General features: G+C 37.5%; 1 protein-coding gene across 1 annotated transcript in view; it reads left to right on the forward strand.

The window, feature by feature from the left end:
- The window catches only part of LOC134672204 (dynein axonemal heavy chain 10), a 119,635-nt gene that overhangs the window by 83,937 nt on the left and 17,478 nt on the right, over positions 1 to 18,220 (forward strand). Inside the window, exons 62-77 of the mRNA XM_063530105.1 lie at positions 11 to 137; positions 694 to 803; positions 2,014 to 2,139; positions 2,643 to 2,820; positions 3,329 to 3,459; positions 4,149 to 4,291; positions 4,550 to 4,642; positions 4,712 to 4,814; positions 5,250 to 5,447; positions 5,865 to 6,009; positions 6,641 to 6,858; positions 11,966 to 12,171; positions 13,559 to 13,833; positions 14,374 to 14,617; positions 15,451 to 15,598; positions 16,013 to 16,148. Coding sequence (XP_063386175.1) covers positions 11 to 137; positions 694 to 803; positions 2,014 to 2,139; positions 2,643 to 2,820; positions 3,329 to 3,459; positions 4,149 to 4,291; positions 4,550 to 4,642; positions 4,712 to 4,814; positions 5,250 to 5,447; positions 5,865 to 6,009; positions 6,641 to 6,858; positions 11,966 to 12,171; positions 13,559 to 13,833; positions 14,374 to 14,617; positions 15,451 to 15,598; positions 16,013 to 16,148 — 2,581 coding nt within the window. The remainder of the gene's footprint in view (positions 1 to 10; positions 138 to 693; positions 804 to 2,013; positions 2,140 to 2,642; positions 2,821 to 3,328; positions 3,460 to 4,148; positions 4,292 to 4,549; positions 4,643 to 4,711; positions 4,815 to 5,249; positions 5,448 to 5,864; positions 6,010 to 6,640; positions 6,859 to 11,965; positions 12,172 to 13,558; positions 13,834 to 14,373; positions 14,618 to 15,450; positions 15,599 to 16,012; positions 16,149 to 18,220) is intronic.

The raw sequence follows: 18,220 nt of genomic DNA on the forward strand, positions 1-18,220 counted from the left end.
AAACCAACAGGACAATGAGCTGATGCGGACCCACATGAGGGAGCACATCGTAAGCTACTTCCCTGAGGAGGAGCCCGTGGTGCTGGAAGAGATCGTCCTTCCTGAGGAGGAAGTTAAGGAAGAGCAGGAATTGGATGGTAAGACATTCGCCACCTCGACTTTGCGCTTGAAGCAATTTTATAGTCTTATCTTTATTGATTTTAAAAGAATCTAAGTAAGAGAAAATACACGACTCAGTGGCTCAGCCAATGAAAAACTTAACTACGAGTACAAAACCCTCATTGGCCAAATGTCTGGGTCAAGCGTTTTTAAAGTTTTTTTTGTGTAGGAATATTATTTTAAGAATAATTCAATATAGAATAGAATAAGAAACAAGTTTAACGTAACTTAATTATCCCGTTTTTAATATTGTATCGATTTTGGATCCTAGAGAGGCTCAGTCTTTTAGAGTTAAAGACTTGACTGACGTATTAAATAGATACCCAGTGCTAAAAGATGTAATAAGTGAACAAGAACTTCACACAGAATGGCGGCAACATACTTTATTAGATCACAGGGAATTAGATTTATTACCAAATTTAGACGCAGAAGTATTGTTTAGACTATTAAGTAAGTCTTTAGACTATTGAAAAGCTGTTTTTAAAATCGAAACTGTGAGAGATGAACCTATGTAAATTTTTAATGGTTCCGTAGAGTTTGGCGACCCTATAGTCAAGGAGAAAAAACCGGAAGAGCCCGTAGCAGCAAGCGCGGAGGAAGCTGTAGAAGAAGAAGCTGAGGAGGAGGAGGAAATACAGTTGACGGTACCTGACACTATTAACTGACAGTTCGTAAATCTTATTACAAAGGGCATAAGGTACACTGATGGACATTTAAGAGTGTCGCCATCGACACATGTGAAATTTGTCATGAAGTTGGAAAATTTTCAAGTAATTTAATTTGTAATAGGAGAATTTTACAGTTAAAGATATACAGGATGTCCCAGAAATCGACGTGAAGCCGTAAACGGATGATAGACCAAGTCATAACAGTTATCATTTTTAGGGTTCCGTACCCAAAGGGTAAAACGGGACCCTATTACTAAGACTTCGCTGTCCGTCCGTCCGTCCGTCCGTCCGTCAGTCCGTCCGTCCGTCCGTCCGTCCGTCCGTCCGTCCGTCCGTCCGTCTGTCACCAGGCTGTATCTCACGAACCGTGATAGCTAGACAGTTGAAATTTTCACAGATGATGTATTTCTGTTGCCGCTATAACAACAAATACTAAAAACAGAATAAAATACAGATTTAAATGGGGCTCCCATACAATAAACGTGATTTTTGACCAAAGTTAAGCAACGTCGGGAGTGGTCAGTACTTGGATGGGTGACCGTTTTTTTTTTTGCTTTTTTTTTGTTTTTTTTTTGCATTATGGTACGATTGGTAGGCACGGAACCCTTCGTGCGCGAGTCCGACTCGCACTTGCCCGGTTTTTTTTTATATAGCCTACTTGGTGTCCCACTGCAGGGCAAAGGCCTCCCCTCGTTTTTTCCACTCGATCCTGTCATCGGCATTTTCCCACCATTTGGGGTAGAATGTGTCCAAGTCGTCCCGCCATCTCCTTTTCGGTCATAAAAATACAAAAAAAAAATCCAACATGTTTTTTAAAAATTATGGTCACTTTAAAATTCACTAAAAAATCCACACCCTGTAATGGTTCTTTAACTCTTGTTACTACAAATTCCATAATTTATTCAAATTTTTTTATTATTGTGTAATCTTGAATAATTACAGAGTGTGGATTTTTTAGTGAATTTTTAAAGTGACCATAATTTTTAAAAAACATGAGTTGGTTTTTTTTTTGTATTTTTATGATAACTGTTATGACTTGGTCTATCATCCGTTTACGGCTTGACGTCGAATTCTGGGACACCCTGTATAAGAAAAATAATTTTCTAAGTTCAACCCTTTTTAGGGTTCCGTACCCAAACTGGAGAATCGTAGTGAAGTTATGCATTCAATTGTTTTACCATTCCAGTTGGAAGAGTATGTGGAACGGGACCCCTTGCTGTTCGGCGATTACAGGAACGCTCTAGATGAAGAGGAGATCCGGTACTATGAGGATCTTCTTGACTACGAGGCTGTTTACTTTTTGTTCCAAGAGGTAAAGTTAAGCGTTTATCTTTTCCAGTAAGATATATATTTTCTTTTTCGGTTTATGGTTTCTTCTGATATTTCGAGTACTTATTAACCTTTCATATGTGTGGGTTTAAATCAAACTTTGGTGCAAAAACGTGATGTATAGAGCAAAAACAAAACGTCCTCGAAAGAAATGCTAAAAAATTAGGTACTGAAACTTCGGTCAGGATTCATATAATCCACAGACAAGAAGTTAATATTCTTAAAACCCTTAGTACTTATTTGTGTGAGGGAAAGAGCCCTTACTAATTAACCTAATTATTTAAATGTATGAATGTCTACCTACTAGGTAACTTAGGGCTGATTTAGACGGCGCGCGAATTCGCATGCGATTTTAGTTACATTGCGGACTGTTGGTTACGTCCAATTCAACTACCGATTCAAAGCCGCAATGTAATGAAACTCGCATGCGAGTTTTCGCATCGTCTAAATGAGCCCTTACAAGTTAGCCATTTTTACTTTTGACAGATCCTGGATGAATACAACGAGCGCATCGGCAAGATGTCTGTCGTGTTGTTCGAAGATTGTCTAGAACATTTGACGCGGACGCATCGAATCCTGCGCATGGACAGAGGCAACGCTATGATCATCGGCGTAGGTGGATCGGGCAAGAAGAGTATTGCCCGGCTGGCTGCTTTTGCTGCAGGTACGTAAGCAGCGGATCAAACGAAGGAAAATGCTGCAGGACCGAAGTACCTTCCATGTATATTCAGCAAATGCTAATTAATTCCGGAGAAATCATCGAAAGAACCCCGCAGCAAACATAGGGATAAAGTGGTTTCAGTTAAATCTCACAAAATTTTAGTATGGTGTTAATTTGGCTCTCCTGATTATTTTTTTGTATGGGCACAACTCTCTCAGAAGTATACTTTCAGAAATAATCAAGTATATAATTTTCTATTTACGCGACATGTTTTCTAAAATCGACATTTCCTCTTCTCAAATCCTCTATAATATTCCTACTGAAAGCAACACCGTGTATTTTATTAACCCTTTACCAGGGTAAGGGATATAGTCTCACATTCGGCACTTCAAACATGTGATCTATTTTCGATCAGTAAGGTTCGATTGTCATTTTTGAACGGTCAGCCTGGCAAAGGGTTATCTAATCGGCTATTCTGGCACAATCCAGACTTCGTGAACACTGTTGTCAGGTTGTGATACGTTCGAGATCACGATCACTCGCAACTACAACGAGAACACGTTCAAGGACGACATGAAGCGGCTATACAACCAGCTCGGAGTGGACAACAAGAAGACTGTGTTCCTGTTCATGGCAGCCCAGGTAATTAGTCTGCGATGGTGTGGAATCCACACTGTGGATATTTCTGCCTAATCCACATTGTTTCTTTAAGGAGTCCTTAAGTCGGTTCCGTACGCCTCGGCCATGAAACGCACGCTATGCACATGCACGCTCGACACTAAAGCCGATCCCCATACATTTCTTCCAATCAATGTGTCAACGTGGCCTGCGTTCCATGGCTCTCGCATTGCTGGGAATTAGGGCTTATTTAGACGATTCGAGAACTTGCATGTGAGTTTTATTACATTGCGGTTTTTGATATGTCGGTTGAATTGGACGTAACCAACATTCCGTAATGTAACTAAAATCGCATGCGAGTTCGAACGCGGTCCAAATCAGCCCTTAGGGTCGTACCTCTGTCTTGATGAACAGCCTGGGACTTCGGCTTATGACACCGAATATAGTACAGTCGTATTCTGCAAGCGTACCTATGAGGCGTGTGTCTAAAGCTCTTTCGGTATTGAGAGGTTCAAGTAACGTACAGACCAACCACGTAATCAGCAGCATTATTCACCAGCGTCTCATCTAGCACTTCTTGGCCCTTACAATATCTTATATCACTTAGAATATATCGCCCCACCTTTGTAATAAGGTCCCCGGTCCACCGATGTACAATTAGGAGTGCTGCTGCTTGTACTTACATTTTAGAAAAAAATATGTCACACGATCAGATCCTGGAGGAGGGTTTCCTGGAGTTCATCAACAACATCCTGATGATCGGCATGATACCGGCACTTTTTGGTGACGATGAGAAGGATGCCATCATCAACTCCGTGCGAAACGCGAGCGCGGAGGCTGGATACGGGGTTGCCAAGTAAGTTTATGACAATCTTATAAGATCGGTATACTCTCTCAAGCCATTTCCGACTGTAGAAAAGAGGGGCAAATTTGAAAAATGTAGGCGCGAAGAGTTATCGTCTCATAGAAATTATGAATTTTGCGTTTTTTTCTACTGACAAACTTGTTTGACCTGCTACATATAGATAAATGCAAACTACTACAGTCAATCGGATTGCTTGATACTACCTACTAGAATAGAGTCTTTGTTCATCTCATTTAAATTTCTTTACAGAGACGCCGTCTGGGCATTCTTCTGTGACAGATGCGCTGATAACCTCCACGTAGTTCTCTCGATGTCACCAAGTGGTGACATCCTCCGTAACAGGTAAAAATCAACCTTACATTCACGCCGTCAGTCATTTCACCTGAAACTAACCGATAAATTGGTCTCTAGGTGTCGAAGTTTCCCTGGTTTGGTGAATAATACGACTATTGACTGGCAGTTCCCGTGGCCGAAGCAAGCTTTGTTGGCGGTAGCGAATGTATACTTATCAGATGTAAGTAGTCTTGTGTCTATACTCAGTATTCTCGCCCGTTACTCAATCCAAGCTATGTTATGTCAGTAGTTGGATGGGTGACCGGTTGGGGAAACTTATCATTGGCTTTGCTCAGTTTTTTCGGGACTTTCATCATCTTCTTCCTCACGCTATCCCGGCATTTTGCCACGGCTCATAGGAGCCTTGGGTCCGCTTGACAACTAATCCCAAGAAAAGACGTCGGCACTAGTTTTTACGAAGGCGACTGCCATCTGACCTTCCAACCCAGAGGGGAAACTAGGCCTTATTGGGATTAGTCCGGTTTCCTCACGATATTTTCCTTCACCGAAAAGGGCGAAAAGCAAGTGGTAAATATCGGATAATATTTCGTACATACATTAAGTTCCGAAAAATTCATTGTAATTTCGGGAATTTCATATTACTTCTTTATTCCAGGTTGAGAAAATACCTGAAGAGTTCCGTCCCATCATAGTAGAGCATGTTGTTCACGTACACATGTCAGTGGCGAGATACTCTACCGAGTTCTTGCTACGGCTTCGCAGGAACAACTACGTCACGCCGAAGCACTATATGGATTATTTGACTACGTATTTGTCGCTGCTAAATGAGAAAGACGCGTTTATTATCGCACAGGTTAGTTAATGGACTATTAGGTGTAAAGAAGACAGTCCTTCATAAATTGATGTCATTTTGATAGAAATTTCGATTGGGGTATGCCCCATTTCATATACCATAGCGGGATTCTCCTTGAAGAAAAAGAACTATAATGTTTGATCTATTGGTTAACAATTGCTTTAGGAGCTCTGCTTTTCAAAGTCAGCGTGTGGTGGTATAACACAAAGGATCAAGACTGGAAAATTACATTGGAAGACACGACGCCGCAAAAAAAGGTGACCGTGTCTCTTTTTTTGTCAACTACTCCTATTGTTTACGCTTAATGATCGTCTCAAGTGGAATCCCTCCATGGTATATGAAATGGTGTATAACAATTTACTTGAATAAAGTGGAGTTCCGAGTGATCTACCGCCAAAATACGTCATATGTTTGTAGTGCGAGCGGTTAATAGGTGGTTTAGCGAAGATCGAGGAAGCAAACGTGCAGCTAGAAGATTTAAATGCCAAGCTAGCTATCCAAAAAGTCATCGTGGCCGAGCAGACGAAGGAGTGCGAAGTCTTGCTCAAGGAGATTACTGTCGGTATGGAGTATATAGAGAACTTGGTTTAAAAAGTTACTCTAGGGAAATATTGAACACCTCTTTAGCGAAGATGACAATTGTGGATATAAAACGCCAATCAAAACTGTATGGAAACAGTCACGTGAATTTTCGTAGCATCTGTCGCCCGGACACATTTTTTCTTTTCATTTGGCATTCGTCCATGTACGATTGTCATCTTGCCTAGGCCCCCAGTTAGTCTTTATAATGACTAAAAATTTTCATTACTTAGCAGGCATTTAATAATAGATTGTCCTATTTGAATGAATGATGTTTTGATTAAGTACCTCATCTAATGAATTTTTGATGCGAATGAATATTTCGTCGGGTGACAAGCAAAAGTCACTATCTAACATCATTGAAATTATTGGACAATAAACCGTGTCACAAGTGTAATAAAGTGCATTGTTACTTAAATTTTTTGATAGTACTTAGTGACTTTTGTTTGTCACCCGACGATTTAATATGAACGCTAAATGATGCACTAAATCAAAAATTCTGTCCTCATTTTACGCGCTACTTTGATTTATTGAACTAAAAACTCTAAAAATCAAAACTATGAAGTATTCTGTTTAACACACACACATACTGAATTTTTTTTTAACGACTTCAGCAACGGACGCCGCGCAGGCCAAACAGCAAGTTGCAGCGATAAAGAGCGTTGAAATTACCGAGCAGAAGATAATAATTGAAGGGGAGAAGTCGGAGGCCGAAGAGGTGCTGTCGGCGGCCATGCCTGCCCTGGAGGCCGCTAGGCTGGCTTTGGCAGACTTGGACAAGAACGATATCACAGAAATCAGGTCTTTCGCCACTCCACCTGAGGCCGTGCAGGTATGTGGTTGTTTCATGTACCTACACGGTGGCTAAAAAAATAACTGCATTCCCGTTGCCAGGGAGGTTTTGGGACTATACTAAGCAACTTTTACTAAGGGACCAACTCCAAAATCGCGAAAAAAATTTAACCTCCCATAGGAAATGGACCAGCCAAAATGTATGAAACAGCCAAATATTTTAGCCAGTCTGTCTGTACAACTGTCCACCTATGCGATTGATCCCTAACAATTGACCTTGGCTGATAAAAGTTATATGTTGTCATAGCCTGGGGCATCAAAAGTCTGAAATGGAACGATACCGCAGCAGGGTATTCTTTAATAAGTACCATCCACAATCGCAGTTCAGCTGATAGACCTTTCGTATGCTTTTGTAAAATGTTTGATTGTTCTCAACAAGAATTTAATATTTATTTTATATATTTGGAAAGAAAATGGAAATAAATGAGCAAGAGACAATGTTTCAAATACACACTAAGGACATTCACTTATTTCTTTGACAGCTCTCACTAAAACATGTGTATAACAAAATATTACTAAATTTAACTACTCTTATTGGATTTGATGCACTGATCGGTGCTTAACCATACCAAAAATGCATTAAATGTAGCATTCTTTTCGATCGATAGGTACAGTAGACCATCTTGGTACCTACAGTCAACTGTAAAAATATGGGTGTAGACAACTTACTCAAAAATATGTCCCATAGTTCTTAATTCACTGACATGAGAACACAGAACTGACACTGAGTTTTGGGACATATTTTTGAGATGATTTTGTACACCCATATTTTTACAGTTTACTGTACGATACAGTAGATCAAGTGTAGATCTGTTGATGACGCAGATTTTTTTAAAAGATGTTTTACATTCGAATACGCGGTGTAAAATGAGAAAATCGAATAAGTAATTTTAACAGCGTATTCCTAATCATATTTTAGAGACAAAAATGTCTTCTAAATTTTTTGAAATTCGCTTAGTTTCAGAGATAATACTAATTAAAAAAAAAAAACAAGTTTTTATTGTTACATAGTGTAAAAGGCCTTTTTGGTGGTGATGTTGCTGCTATGGGACGTAGAGTCTGGCTACTGAAATTTTACCTAAATTATTGGCGGGAAATTCAAAAAATCTTGGGCTGGTCACACTTTGTGTAGTAGGAATTATAGTTTTGATACTAGACAATATCTTTGATATTCTGTGCACAAATAAGGTACCTAAGGAAATAAGCTAAATAAACGTTTAATTGCACTCAAAGTCAGCTCACATAATTTCTACCACTATTTAAAGTACAGTCAACGACAAACACACATGTTTACGTTCCAATATTTAAATTTTATAGATATTTTTCAGAACTTTTAATTTATCCGTTTCTTTATACACTTGTCCTATTTATGAGATTCAGGCATTAATAAATTCACGTACTTAATCAAAGTAATCGGCAAATGTTAGAACTAGTACTTAAAGTATCAAAATATTTATAGAGCACCAACCTCGTATTTTGTTTACATTTGGTTAAAAGTTGTAAACATTGCACTTTTTCATCATACAACGCTACACGTCAACTTCGCACATTGTCGTAATTATTTACGAGCTTAAATAATAGTTTGTGAACCTCACTCAGCATAGAAATTATTAATATTATTTAAAATAAACCCCATAAAAACCGCAAACAATTTGAATGAATGACATAAACCGACAACTGACTTTTAGCTTTTTTTTAAATCATAGACAAATGGTGATACAACAACGAAATATCTGTCAACAATTTTTGGCTAGCCAGACTCTAGTCTAAATATCCTTATTGATAGATGTCAAAAAGTGACAAGTAAAACTTTGCAAAAAGTAGGTTTTACGAAAAAAAAAATGTAAAAATCAATTTTAAGTGACAAGTTTACCAATAACATTATTTTTTTATGTACAAATACATTCAAAAAATTAACCCATTATGACCTGAATTATTTTAGGATCCCAGAAAGTGATGATTTTTAGATAGGTATATTGTTGTTATATATCCCCTTAGTTATTTTTGATCATTAAAAGTTGAATTGATTTACTACTTCTGGAAAAAACAATGGGTGCCATATGGCACCGCTAGGCTAATAAGTAGTCTGAATCAGTTACCGCCTGAATTATTGTATATTCTCATAATTGGATATTTTTTTTATATATTGTTAATAATGACCCTAGAACACATTTTTATTAAGTTTTAGTGAAATTTATACTTTTGGTAAAAAACTGGTGATGCATAACGGCAACGTTAGGTGTTAACGTTGTATTTTCAAATTATGTATGTTATGTGTAATATTTTTTTATTTACTCGTGTTTAATGATGTTTTCCTTGATTTTGAAACTATATTATGTTATTTAATAACAACCAGCGATGTTTCTAATGAGGAGACACCCAACAATGTGGGTTGATAAACCTTGATAAATTGTATTGACTAGAGGTTCATCATTGCAACAAAACTAAATAATAATTCTTACTTGTTTAACAGTAATTGTACAGTCAGCAGCAGAAGTCGCTATACACTCCAGGTGCTCAAAGAGAGGTAAACGTTTAAACTGTCAAAAAGTTGTTGACTGTCATGGTAGTATTTACTTGTGAGCGCTCAACGTGTCACAAATATGTTAACAGTCGCTATTCATTAATTTCTACACTTACAACAAGTCATTGATACCTTAGCTGTCAAAAAACCAATGGTATCTAAGCGGTAAACGTGTCAAATATATCTGAACAATATGGAAAAATAGACTTTAAAGCATACAAGTATGGTCGAATATTGAATAAAAGATCGCCATGCTAATTTCAGGTAAAGCGTTTTGACAATCATCGAAAGCAGTACAGTCTTGTCATCACATACATCTATCTCACGTTTTGCCCTTCAACCATTTGACAGGAGCCTTTCGGTCAACTTACTGCAAACTATTTCTTTTAACAGAATCGTCAAGACAAATGACACATAGCAAAAGCTAACTGAAGCCGAATTTAGAGCCAATTGTCAAGGCACGTCGTGGTCTCAGTAACAGGCGTTTGCTTTTCAAAGCAGAGACCGCGGGTTCAAATCTCAGTCGTACGCACCTAGAGATTACAGCTTTTTGTTTTTTTTTGGGTTTCATTTCTATTATTAATTTGTGTCTTCTGGTTTTATGTTAATTTCGCATTAGTTTATATAATTTTTGAAGATAATGTCACATGTAGCGTATGTACGACTTTCTATCAGGACGTTGTAGGTTTGAACCCGCAGTGGGCGTTACTTAGATTACTCCTGTGCGGAATGCCATTTGATATTTACTACTCAAAAATTACGTTTGTTGTATGGGAGCCCCACTTAAATCTTTATTTTATTCTGTTTCTGTTTCTGTTGTTAACAGAAATACATCATTTGTGAAAATTTCAACTGTCTAGCTATCACGGTTCCTGAGATACAGCCTGGTGACAGACGGACGGACGGACGGACAGCAGAGTCTTAGTAATAGGGTCCCTTTGGGTACGGAACCCTAAAAATGCTGGTCTCTTCGAAAACTGACTAAATTAAATTAAAGGACATGAAAACAATGCATTTTATTAATTTCAGACATCATGTTTCATAGTAACATGTATTGCTTAAGACCTACACAATCGATATCTAAAAGAAATAGTCTTAGTTTTATTTTTCAAAACGTTCGGGGTTCGATTCCCGAGCTGAGTACACATTTTTTTTAATGTATGAATGCAGTTTTTCGTGTTACTAAAATCGATGACATGATTCCTAAGAAGAGATCGGTGTATATCTTATAGTATCAGATTTTCCCATACTGGCCGATCTAAATGGGCCACCCTGTATAGTATATTTTACTACAATAAGTGGGCTAAATAAATATATTAACATAGGTATATAATATGATCAACGGTTTGGAAGAACAGCCGCATATGACAGTTAAAATAAAAAAACCGATCATTCTAGTAGAACCTACTTATTTATTGTATAAGTTTGACACTTAACGATAAAATACTTCTTTAAGAAAGGAGGTGTCGTGACGTATAAAATTGTATTGGTTTTATGAATAAATTATTGTATTGTATTGTATTGTATTGTCAATTCGTAGTGCTACAGTATTTATTTTAAAGTTAAACGGATAAAATGTTGATGCTTAGTTAACATTAAAATAACAACTGCTTAGCAACTGGTGGCACCCTGGCTGCTGACGTACGTGATTGGCAGTGCGTATAGGTATTAATGACAGCAGCTTGAATTTGATTGCTTAGTTACCACTGACTTTTTAACCGTTATTGTCATTGTGATTAAATAAGGGTGTATGTGTTAAAGAAAAACTCAGAAGTTAAGGTATTTGTGACGAACTGAAAGCCTACGTGAAAATGACATCTTAGATGTCCTTATTTTTGTGACGATTGAAGTGTATATGTTTTCTTGGACACCTTGCCCGCTCAGGTATATCTGCTGCTGACTGTACTTGAGATATATAAATAGCCCTATAAAATTGTATAATCCTGATAAATACGCTAAGAAATACTGAAAAATCCAACATAGTATATGTAACACATATGTCATCTCATAAGACCACATAAGCGCCTAGGGGTGCCGTATGGCACCCGCAACTTTTCTCATGCCATGTACAAAACCTGAAATCATAATTTAATAGTCCATGTGTATCATCGGATTAACCATACATACCAAATCCTAATAAAATATATTTCATTAATATTTTACTAGAATAAAAACGATTTTTGATCCGTTTACTTAGAATGCAAACTAAAAATTTGCATTTTTTTTCAAGCCTCATTTTTGGGTACGTGTGCCAGTAGCAACAATCCAAGTTGCTTAAAAATTTGTGATTATAGTGATAACTGGTACCCTTGACCATCTAATTAAACACAAATCTCTTTAATTTTCCGCTTATTGTAACCTTAGGGAGCGAAAAACTAAGCACAGATAAAGCGGTGCCATACGGCACCGCTAGGTCATAATGGGTTAAAAAAACAAAACAAAAAAAAAATTTTTTGGCGAAATATACCTAAACTCATATTACATTTTTTCCTTCTTTTGACCTCAGAAATACGTGGTTAAAATTATTTGGTTTCCTCATGTTACACCGTGTATTTATTTACAGGTGGTATGCGAATGCGTGGCAATCATCCGCGGCGTCAAGGACATTAGCTGGAAAGGTGCGAAGGGCATGATGGCCGACCCTAATTTCTTGAGGAACCTGCAGGAGATGAATTGCGACCTCATCACGCAGAAGCAAGTCAAGGATGTGAAGACGCATATGAAGAAGAGCAAGAAGTTGGATACCATGCAGCAGATCAGCAAGGCTGGGTTTGTACGATTATTCGATTAGTATACTCGATAGCAGAGATGTGAAAAATACTTTATAAAAAGTATTTAAATACAAAATACAAATACTTCCTTGATAATACTATTTCAAATGCAATGTAAAATAGTTTTTGAATTTGTATTTAAATACAAAATACGAAATAGGTATTTTCAAAATACTTTTTAAAAATACAAATACTTTGCGATAAAAGGTACTCTGAGTAGTGAATACCTAGTCTGAATTAAAAAGTATTACTCGGAATTTCAGAGTTGAAAAGACTCTCTTTATTCTTTGAAATCAATCCTCTATCTAAAGTGCAAATTTCTAGTTGTTTGCTCATATTAACCGGTAATTAAAAAGTATTACTCGGAATTTCCGAGTTGAAAATACTCTCTTTATTCTTTGAAATCAATCCTCTATCTAAAGTGCAAATTTCTAGTTGTTTGCTCATATATATATTAACCGGTAGGATAACGGCCAATTTTTAAAGCACTAATTTGTAATGTTTTACAGCTAGTATAATGCCTCTCGTTAGTGTGATGAAAACGTCTCGTTTGTGTTTCACCAGGGCAGAAAATTTTGTTCTCCTCTCGTGCCTTGAAACCCTCGCAACACTCAAAATTCCACTTTTTTTACCACTCGCTACGCTTGTGGTCATGTGCGACGTTACTAAACAGATTCAACAGTTCCATGTTAAAAGAATGAGAGAGTTGCCAGGATTGTAACATCAGAAGAGATTGTAACTCCTACCTACATTACCTACCTACTATAAAGTATTTTGTATTTTGAAAATAGAAAATAGGTCCCAAAAACTATTTCAAATAAAATAAAAAATAGTTTTCTTCAAAAGGTATTTAAATACAAAATACAAAATAGGTATTTTGCATTTTGTATTTGCATTTTAAATACAAGTATTTCAAATAAGTCACATCTCTGCTCGATAGTTACACACAGTGCAATTACGTGAGCGTTTCCTTTATTTTTTGGCCATTTCTATATATTGTGACCTTTTCTGCGACTTTTGTGTTATTTCTAGTCAGGATCGAGAGCCCTTTTCAGCCTTATTAGGAGAAAAAAAGTGTCCTAAAATTTCCATACATTTTTCAAACTTTCCTTTTTGTTACCGCCATACAAAGTTGGACACATTGTATGGACTGACGATTATCTGGCATGGCTATTTTTACATTATGTATATATTTGAAGTGCCCCTCCCCCGCAAAAATCGGCAGACTGTTTTGTACCCAAAATTACAGACAAGGCGTCTAAACAAACAAAGTAGCATTTCTTTACTATCATAAAAATTTCAAACAAATAAACTCTTCCCATTTATTGCTTATGTTTGTATTTGTGTTACATTTACCAATGTTTTTTTATGTTTTCTCGTAATAGATACGGTCTCCTTAAATTCGTCATCGCCGTACTCGCCTACTGCGCGGTCTACAAGGAAGTCAAACCGAAGAAAGACAAAGTGGAACAACTAGAGAAGGAATATACAGAAGCGATCAACTATTTAGACTCCTTGAACAGGGAGATCAACCGGCTGCAGAGAACGTTGGATCGCTTGAACACGAGATATGACACGGCCATGATGAGGAGACAGGAGTTGCAGGAAGAAACGGATATTATGATGAGGCGGTTGATAGCCGCAGATAAACTGATGTCGGGTAATATTTAGGGAAGTGGCTCGGGGATCGAGCCACTTCACGGGTTTATTTCGAGGCTGTAAACTTCTTTCCACGACCTACATTTTTTGAATTTGAAACCCTTAAGTTGCCTGAAGTTACCTGAGGCACAGAATAAAATAGTACTATAGGTACTGAAGACTCATTCTCTAACAAAACGCGTCTGTTACGTTCAGGACAGATATGGCCGCTAGGTGGCGACAGCGCCACGCGCGGCTTATGGCTAGCCACCAAAATTGGTGTGGAACGGATATACTTTTAGCTACCTGTAGCAAAGCGACGAAATCGCGGAGTGAGCCACGCCTGCTTGAGGATGGTATTCCATCTGTCCAATACCTTGGTCCAATGTCATTGCATCTCACTATCTCCTTAAGCTAAATGTGAGACAAAATACACATTGGACAAATAAATTGGACAGGTGGAATACCACCCTGAGATAGATTGTAGCCATTGTAGGATATATGTTACATACGTTTGTACGCGGGTTGTCAGAAAGTTGGCATAAAATAAATTATTTCTCAGGTTTGTCAAGTGAACAGAAACGCTGGACGGAAGACCTGGCCGCGCTTTACGTGGAACAGTCCCGTCTTATCGGCAACTGTCTGCTGTCAGCATCATTCCTCTGCTACACTGGACCGTTCTCTTTCTCTTTCCGCGCGACGATGATTTACGAGGACTGGTACGGGGATATCATGGAGAGAGGAATACCGCTCACGCTGCCGTTTACTTTGGAGAAGAATTTGACTAATGAGGTGGAAATTAGCGGGTGTGTTCCTATGCGTCCTAGTTATAGATATACACGGTGTAACATGAGGAAACCGAATAATTTAAACCACGCATTTCTGAGGTCAAAAGAAGGAAAAAATGTAATATGAGTTTAGGTCAATTTCGCCAAAAAAAAATTTTATTTTTGTTTTGTTTTTTCAATTTTTTGAATGTATTAGTACATAAAAAATAAATTTTATTGGCAAACTTGTTACTTAAAATTGATTTTTACATTTATTTTCGTAAAACCTTCTTGTTGCAAAGTGTTACTTGTCACTTTTTGACATCTATCAATAAGGATATTTAGACTACGTCCCCCAGCAGCAACATTACCATCAAAAAGGCCTTTTACATTATGTAACAATGTTGTTGTTTATTTTTAAATTAATATTATCTCTGAAACTAGGCTTATTAAAAAAAAGTTTATAGGACATTTTTGTCTCTAAATATGATCAGGAATACGCTGTTAAAATTATTCGGTTTACTTACTCATGTTACATCGTGTAGATACTCTGATTTTTTGACACATATTTCACGCCAAATTTGATAAAATTACCTGATGAAACTTCTTCAATGTATGACTATCCGTATGTGTGACCATAAACGGGCCCACCCAGGTTAGGGGCCCAGGGGCAATTCGTCGGACGATATCAGACTGTCGGTGATACGCAAAAGGTGACAGTTCCGAACAACTGACAGGCTGATATCGTCCGGCGAACTGGCAATCCGTGGGCCCCTTCACAGTCATTAGGCTCACACACACAAATGGACTATTTTTGTAAGAAATTTACAATATAGCATTTCGTTCTTATTAAGCCATACATACATTTTTAGCTGGAACTCGGAGGGCTTACCGCCAGACGAGTTGTCGGTGCAAAACGGCATCCTCACCATGAGGGCTTCCAGATTTCCACTGTGCATTGACCCTCAGACACAGGCTCTCTCGTGGATCAAGAAAAGGGAAGCTAAAAATAATCTCAAGGTAGCTCTGCTTTTAGTATCATAATCATCGTATCGGCCTTTTATCGCCCACTGCTGAAGCTCTCTTCGAGTACACCACTTATCCCGGTCCTGAGACAATCTCATTCAGAAGTGACCCGCAATCTTCCGGATGTAGTCCAGTTCCGGCCTTGAAGTCGGCTCAGCGGCTTGGGGTCGGGTCGGGTTTAGTATGTAACCTGTTTTCGTTAAATGCTTGCCTGCAGTATTTAGCAGGTATTCGCAATTTCGAAGGTATTCGGAAATTGTACTAAACATAAAAAGTCTACCAATATTCTCGAGTGAGCATCGAAGTTAATTTTAAAGTGTTACAGTAGGTACCCGAATGGGTGACTAGCTGACCGCCATGTAACCACAGATTTGTTGTTTTCTTTTAAATTAACAATGCTTACTTCAGGTCCTATCCTTCAACGACCCACAATTTCTGAGACACTTGGAAATGGCCATCAAATATGGTATGCCAGTACTCTTCCAAGACGTCAACGAATACATAGATCCGGTAGTGGACAACGTACTGGAGAAAAATATAAAAGGTTTGTGCGTACCTAGTACTAATCATAGTCTAATAAAACATGGTCTTCTCTTCCCAGAGTGACACATAACATGGCCGCTATATATAGCGCTATCGCATATTATCATATAGGTAGCGCTGTCGCATGATGACGTAGGCTTGCGTCAGTCACGTGACCACGAAAAGACGGGAAAAGGAAAAGAGTACCAGGCGGAGTACTTATATTATTATACCATGGTACTAATCGGCGTCTTAAAAATCACAGGTAGCTTGAAGTTCGTATGCCATTTTTAATAGTAATTTAACTGCAAATATTGATATTCAATTATTTATGTAGCGAAAAGTGCGATTCAGCTAAGTCAAAAACGCTTCGGTAAGACCAGCTGTTCTCCACGACCGGTCGCATTTTTCAATAGATTTTCATTTTATGAGCAAGTTCTATAATTATATTATAAGGAAGCCTTTTGTCCATTCGGTTTTTATAAATTTATTAAAGTGTCTGAGCCATTGTATAATGCACGGAAGAAAGAATGAGCGCGCCGCGCTCTGACGGGAAACGGCATGTGCCTGGATTAGTATGAAAACCTATGTCGCCAAAACGCTGTCACAAAAATTGGCCATATTTTCTTATTTCGAAAGGAATTATGAGCCCTTGCCCATCACAGTAATTTGAACTTTACAGTCAAGAAAATTATGTCAAAATTGCACTACGATTTTTATTTTTTGTAAAAATACACAAATCATTGACAAATTGTCATTTATGCTCTATCCCTTTTACACTTGCATGGTTTTTCCAAGAGTGAATGCGATAGGATAAAATATTCGACTATGAGGTTGACACATGCGATAGGGATGTGCATGATTCGGTGTGATATCGATAAACGCTTATTAATTATCAATGTACACGTACATATGTATTACTTTATTTTCGACGATTAGGTACTTACCTACTTACTTATTAATAAAAAAAATCTCGTATTGAAAGTAATCACGCCACCAACCACGCATATAACTGTAAGCGAGTAGGTATATAATAAAAACTGTTACTCTTTAGCACACCCCAGAACAATATTGCTTTGTAATGACGCGAAATAATAACCTGCTAGCCAATTAGTGCTAACCCGTTGTGTACTTATAGTTTTTTTTAATTAAATCAAATTTCTTACCCTCCCACCGCGATGCGTGTGTGCGTGCGTGAAAAATACGCAAGTAAGTGTAAGTGTAGTTAATAAGTGTTCACAATACTTATTAACTAGCACGTTATTATTTTAAGGCAAAACAAAGCAATAATGTTGTGTCATACATCAATATGAATCTCCGATATAAGCTCGTATGCAAAATTATTAAAAAATGCTAATTATAAACAATGGAAATATTAACAATATTTTTTGCACTTAGACGGTTATCAACTTATCGCAATAATGCGGATAGAAATGCCGCTCTGATGTACGAGCGAGATAGCACTATGCACGTTTTTACCGGAGCATGGTGCGTACTCGCATCCAATGTGAAGAACGCTTCAAGATTTGTGCAAGCTTGTGGAGCGGGCTTTAGACTGGCCAGCAAATACCCGGCAGTAAAATTATGTGACAGCTTAAAACTGACACCTTACCTACTCGTATTTAATAGAGAAAATTGACAAATATGTATGGATACTAGATACTATACTATAAGAAAAACTTAAAATCAAATAATCCATTGAATTGGAATAAATAAGTAAGAACATATTTTGTACCTACATAATATAAAATGTGCATAAGCGACGACTTTTTTGATATGATCATCCAGAGGCAAAACAAAAATAAATTATTAAGAACATGTATGAACATAAACAAACCGAACTGTGTATATTTATACGAACATCGACATCGATAACTTTTTTGATATGGTCCTCGCACTGTGGGCGAATACCGCAACCGTACATGACTTTTACGCTAAGTAGATATCAACCTTATCTCATTTACATAAATCTGATTTTTGTACTAAACAATCCAAAAATCCTTGCGGAAACCGAAAATGTAAAAAATATTGAAATATTACATAAAATAATACTTACCGATGATATGAAATGCCTGCATATCTAATATTTTTTGT

The sequence above is a fragment of the Cydia fagiglandana genome, chromosome 16 (assembly GCF_963556715.1).
Source record: "Cydia fagiglandana chromosome 16, ilCydFagi1.1, whole genome shotgun sequence".
Taxonomy (NCBI): Eukaryota; Metazoa; Arthropoda; class Insecta; order Lepidoptera; family Tortricidae; genus Cydia; species Cydia fagiglandana.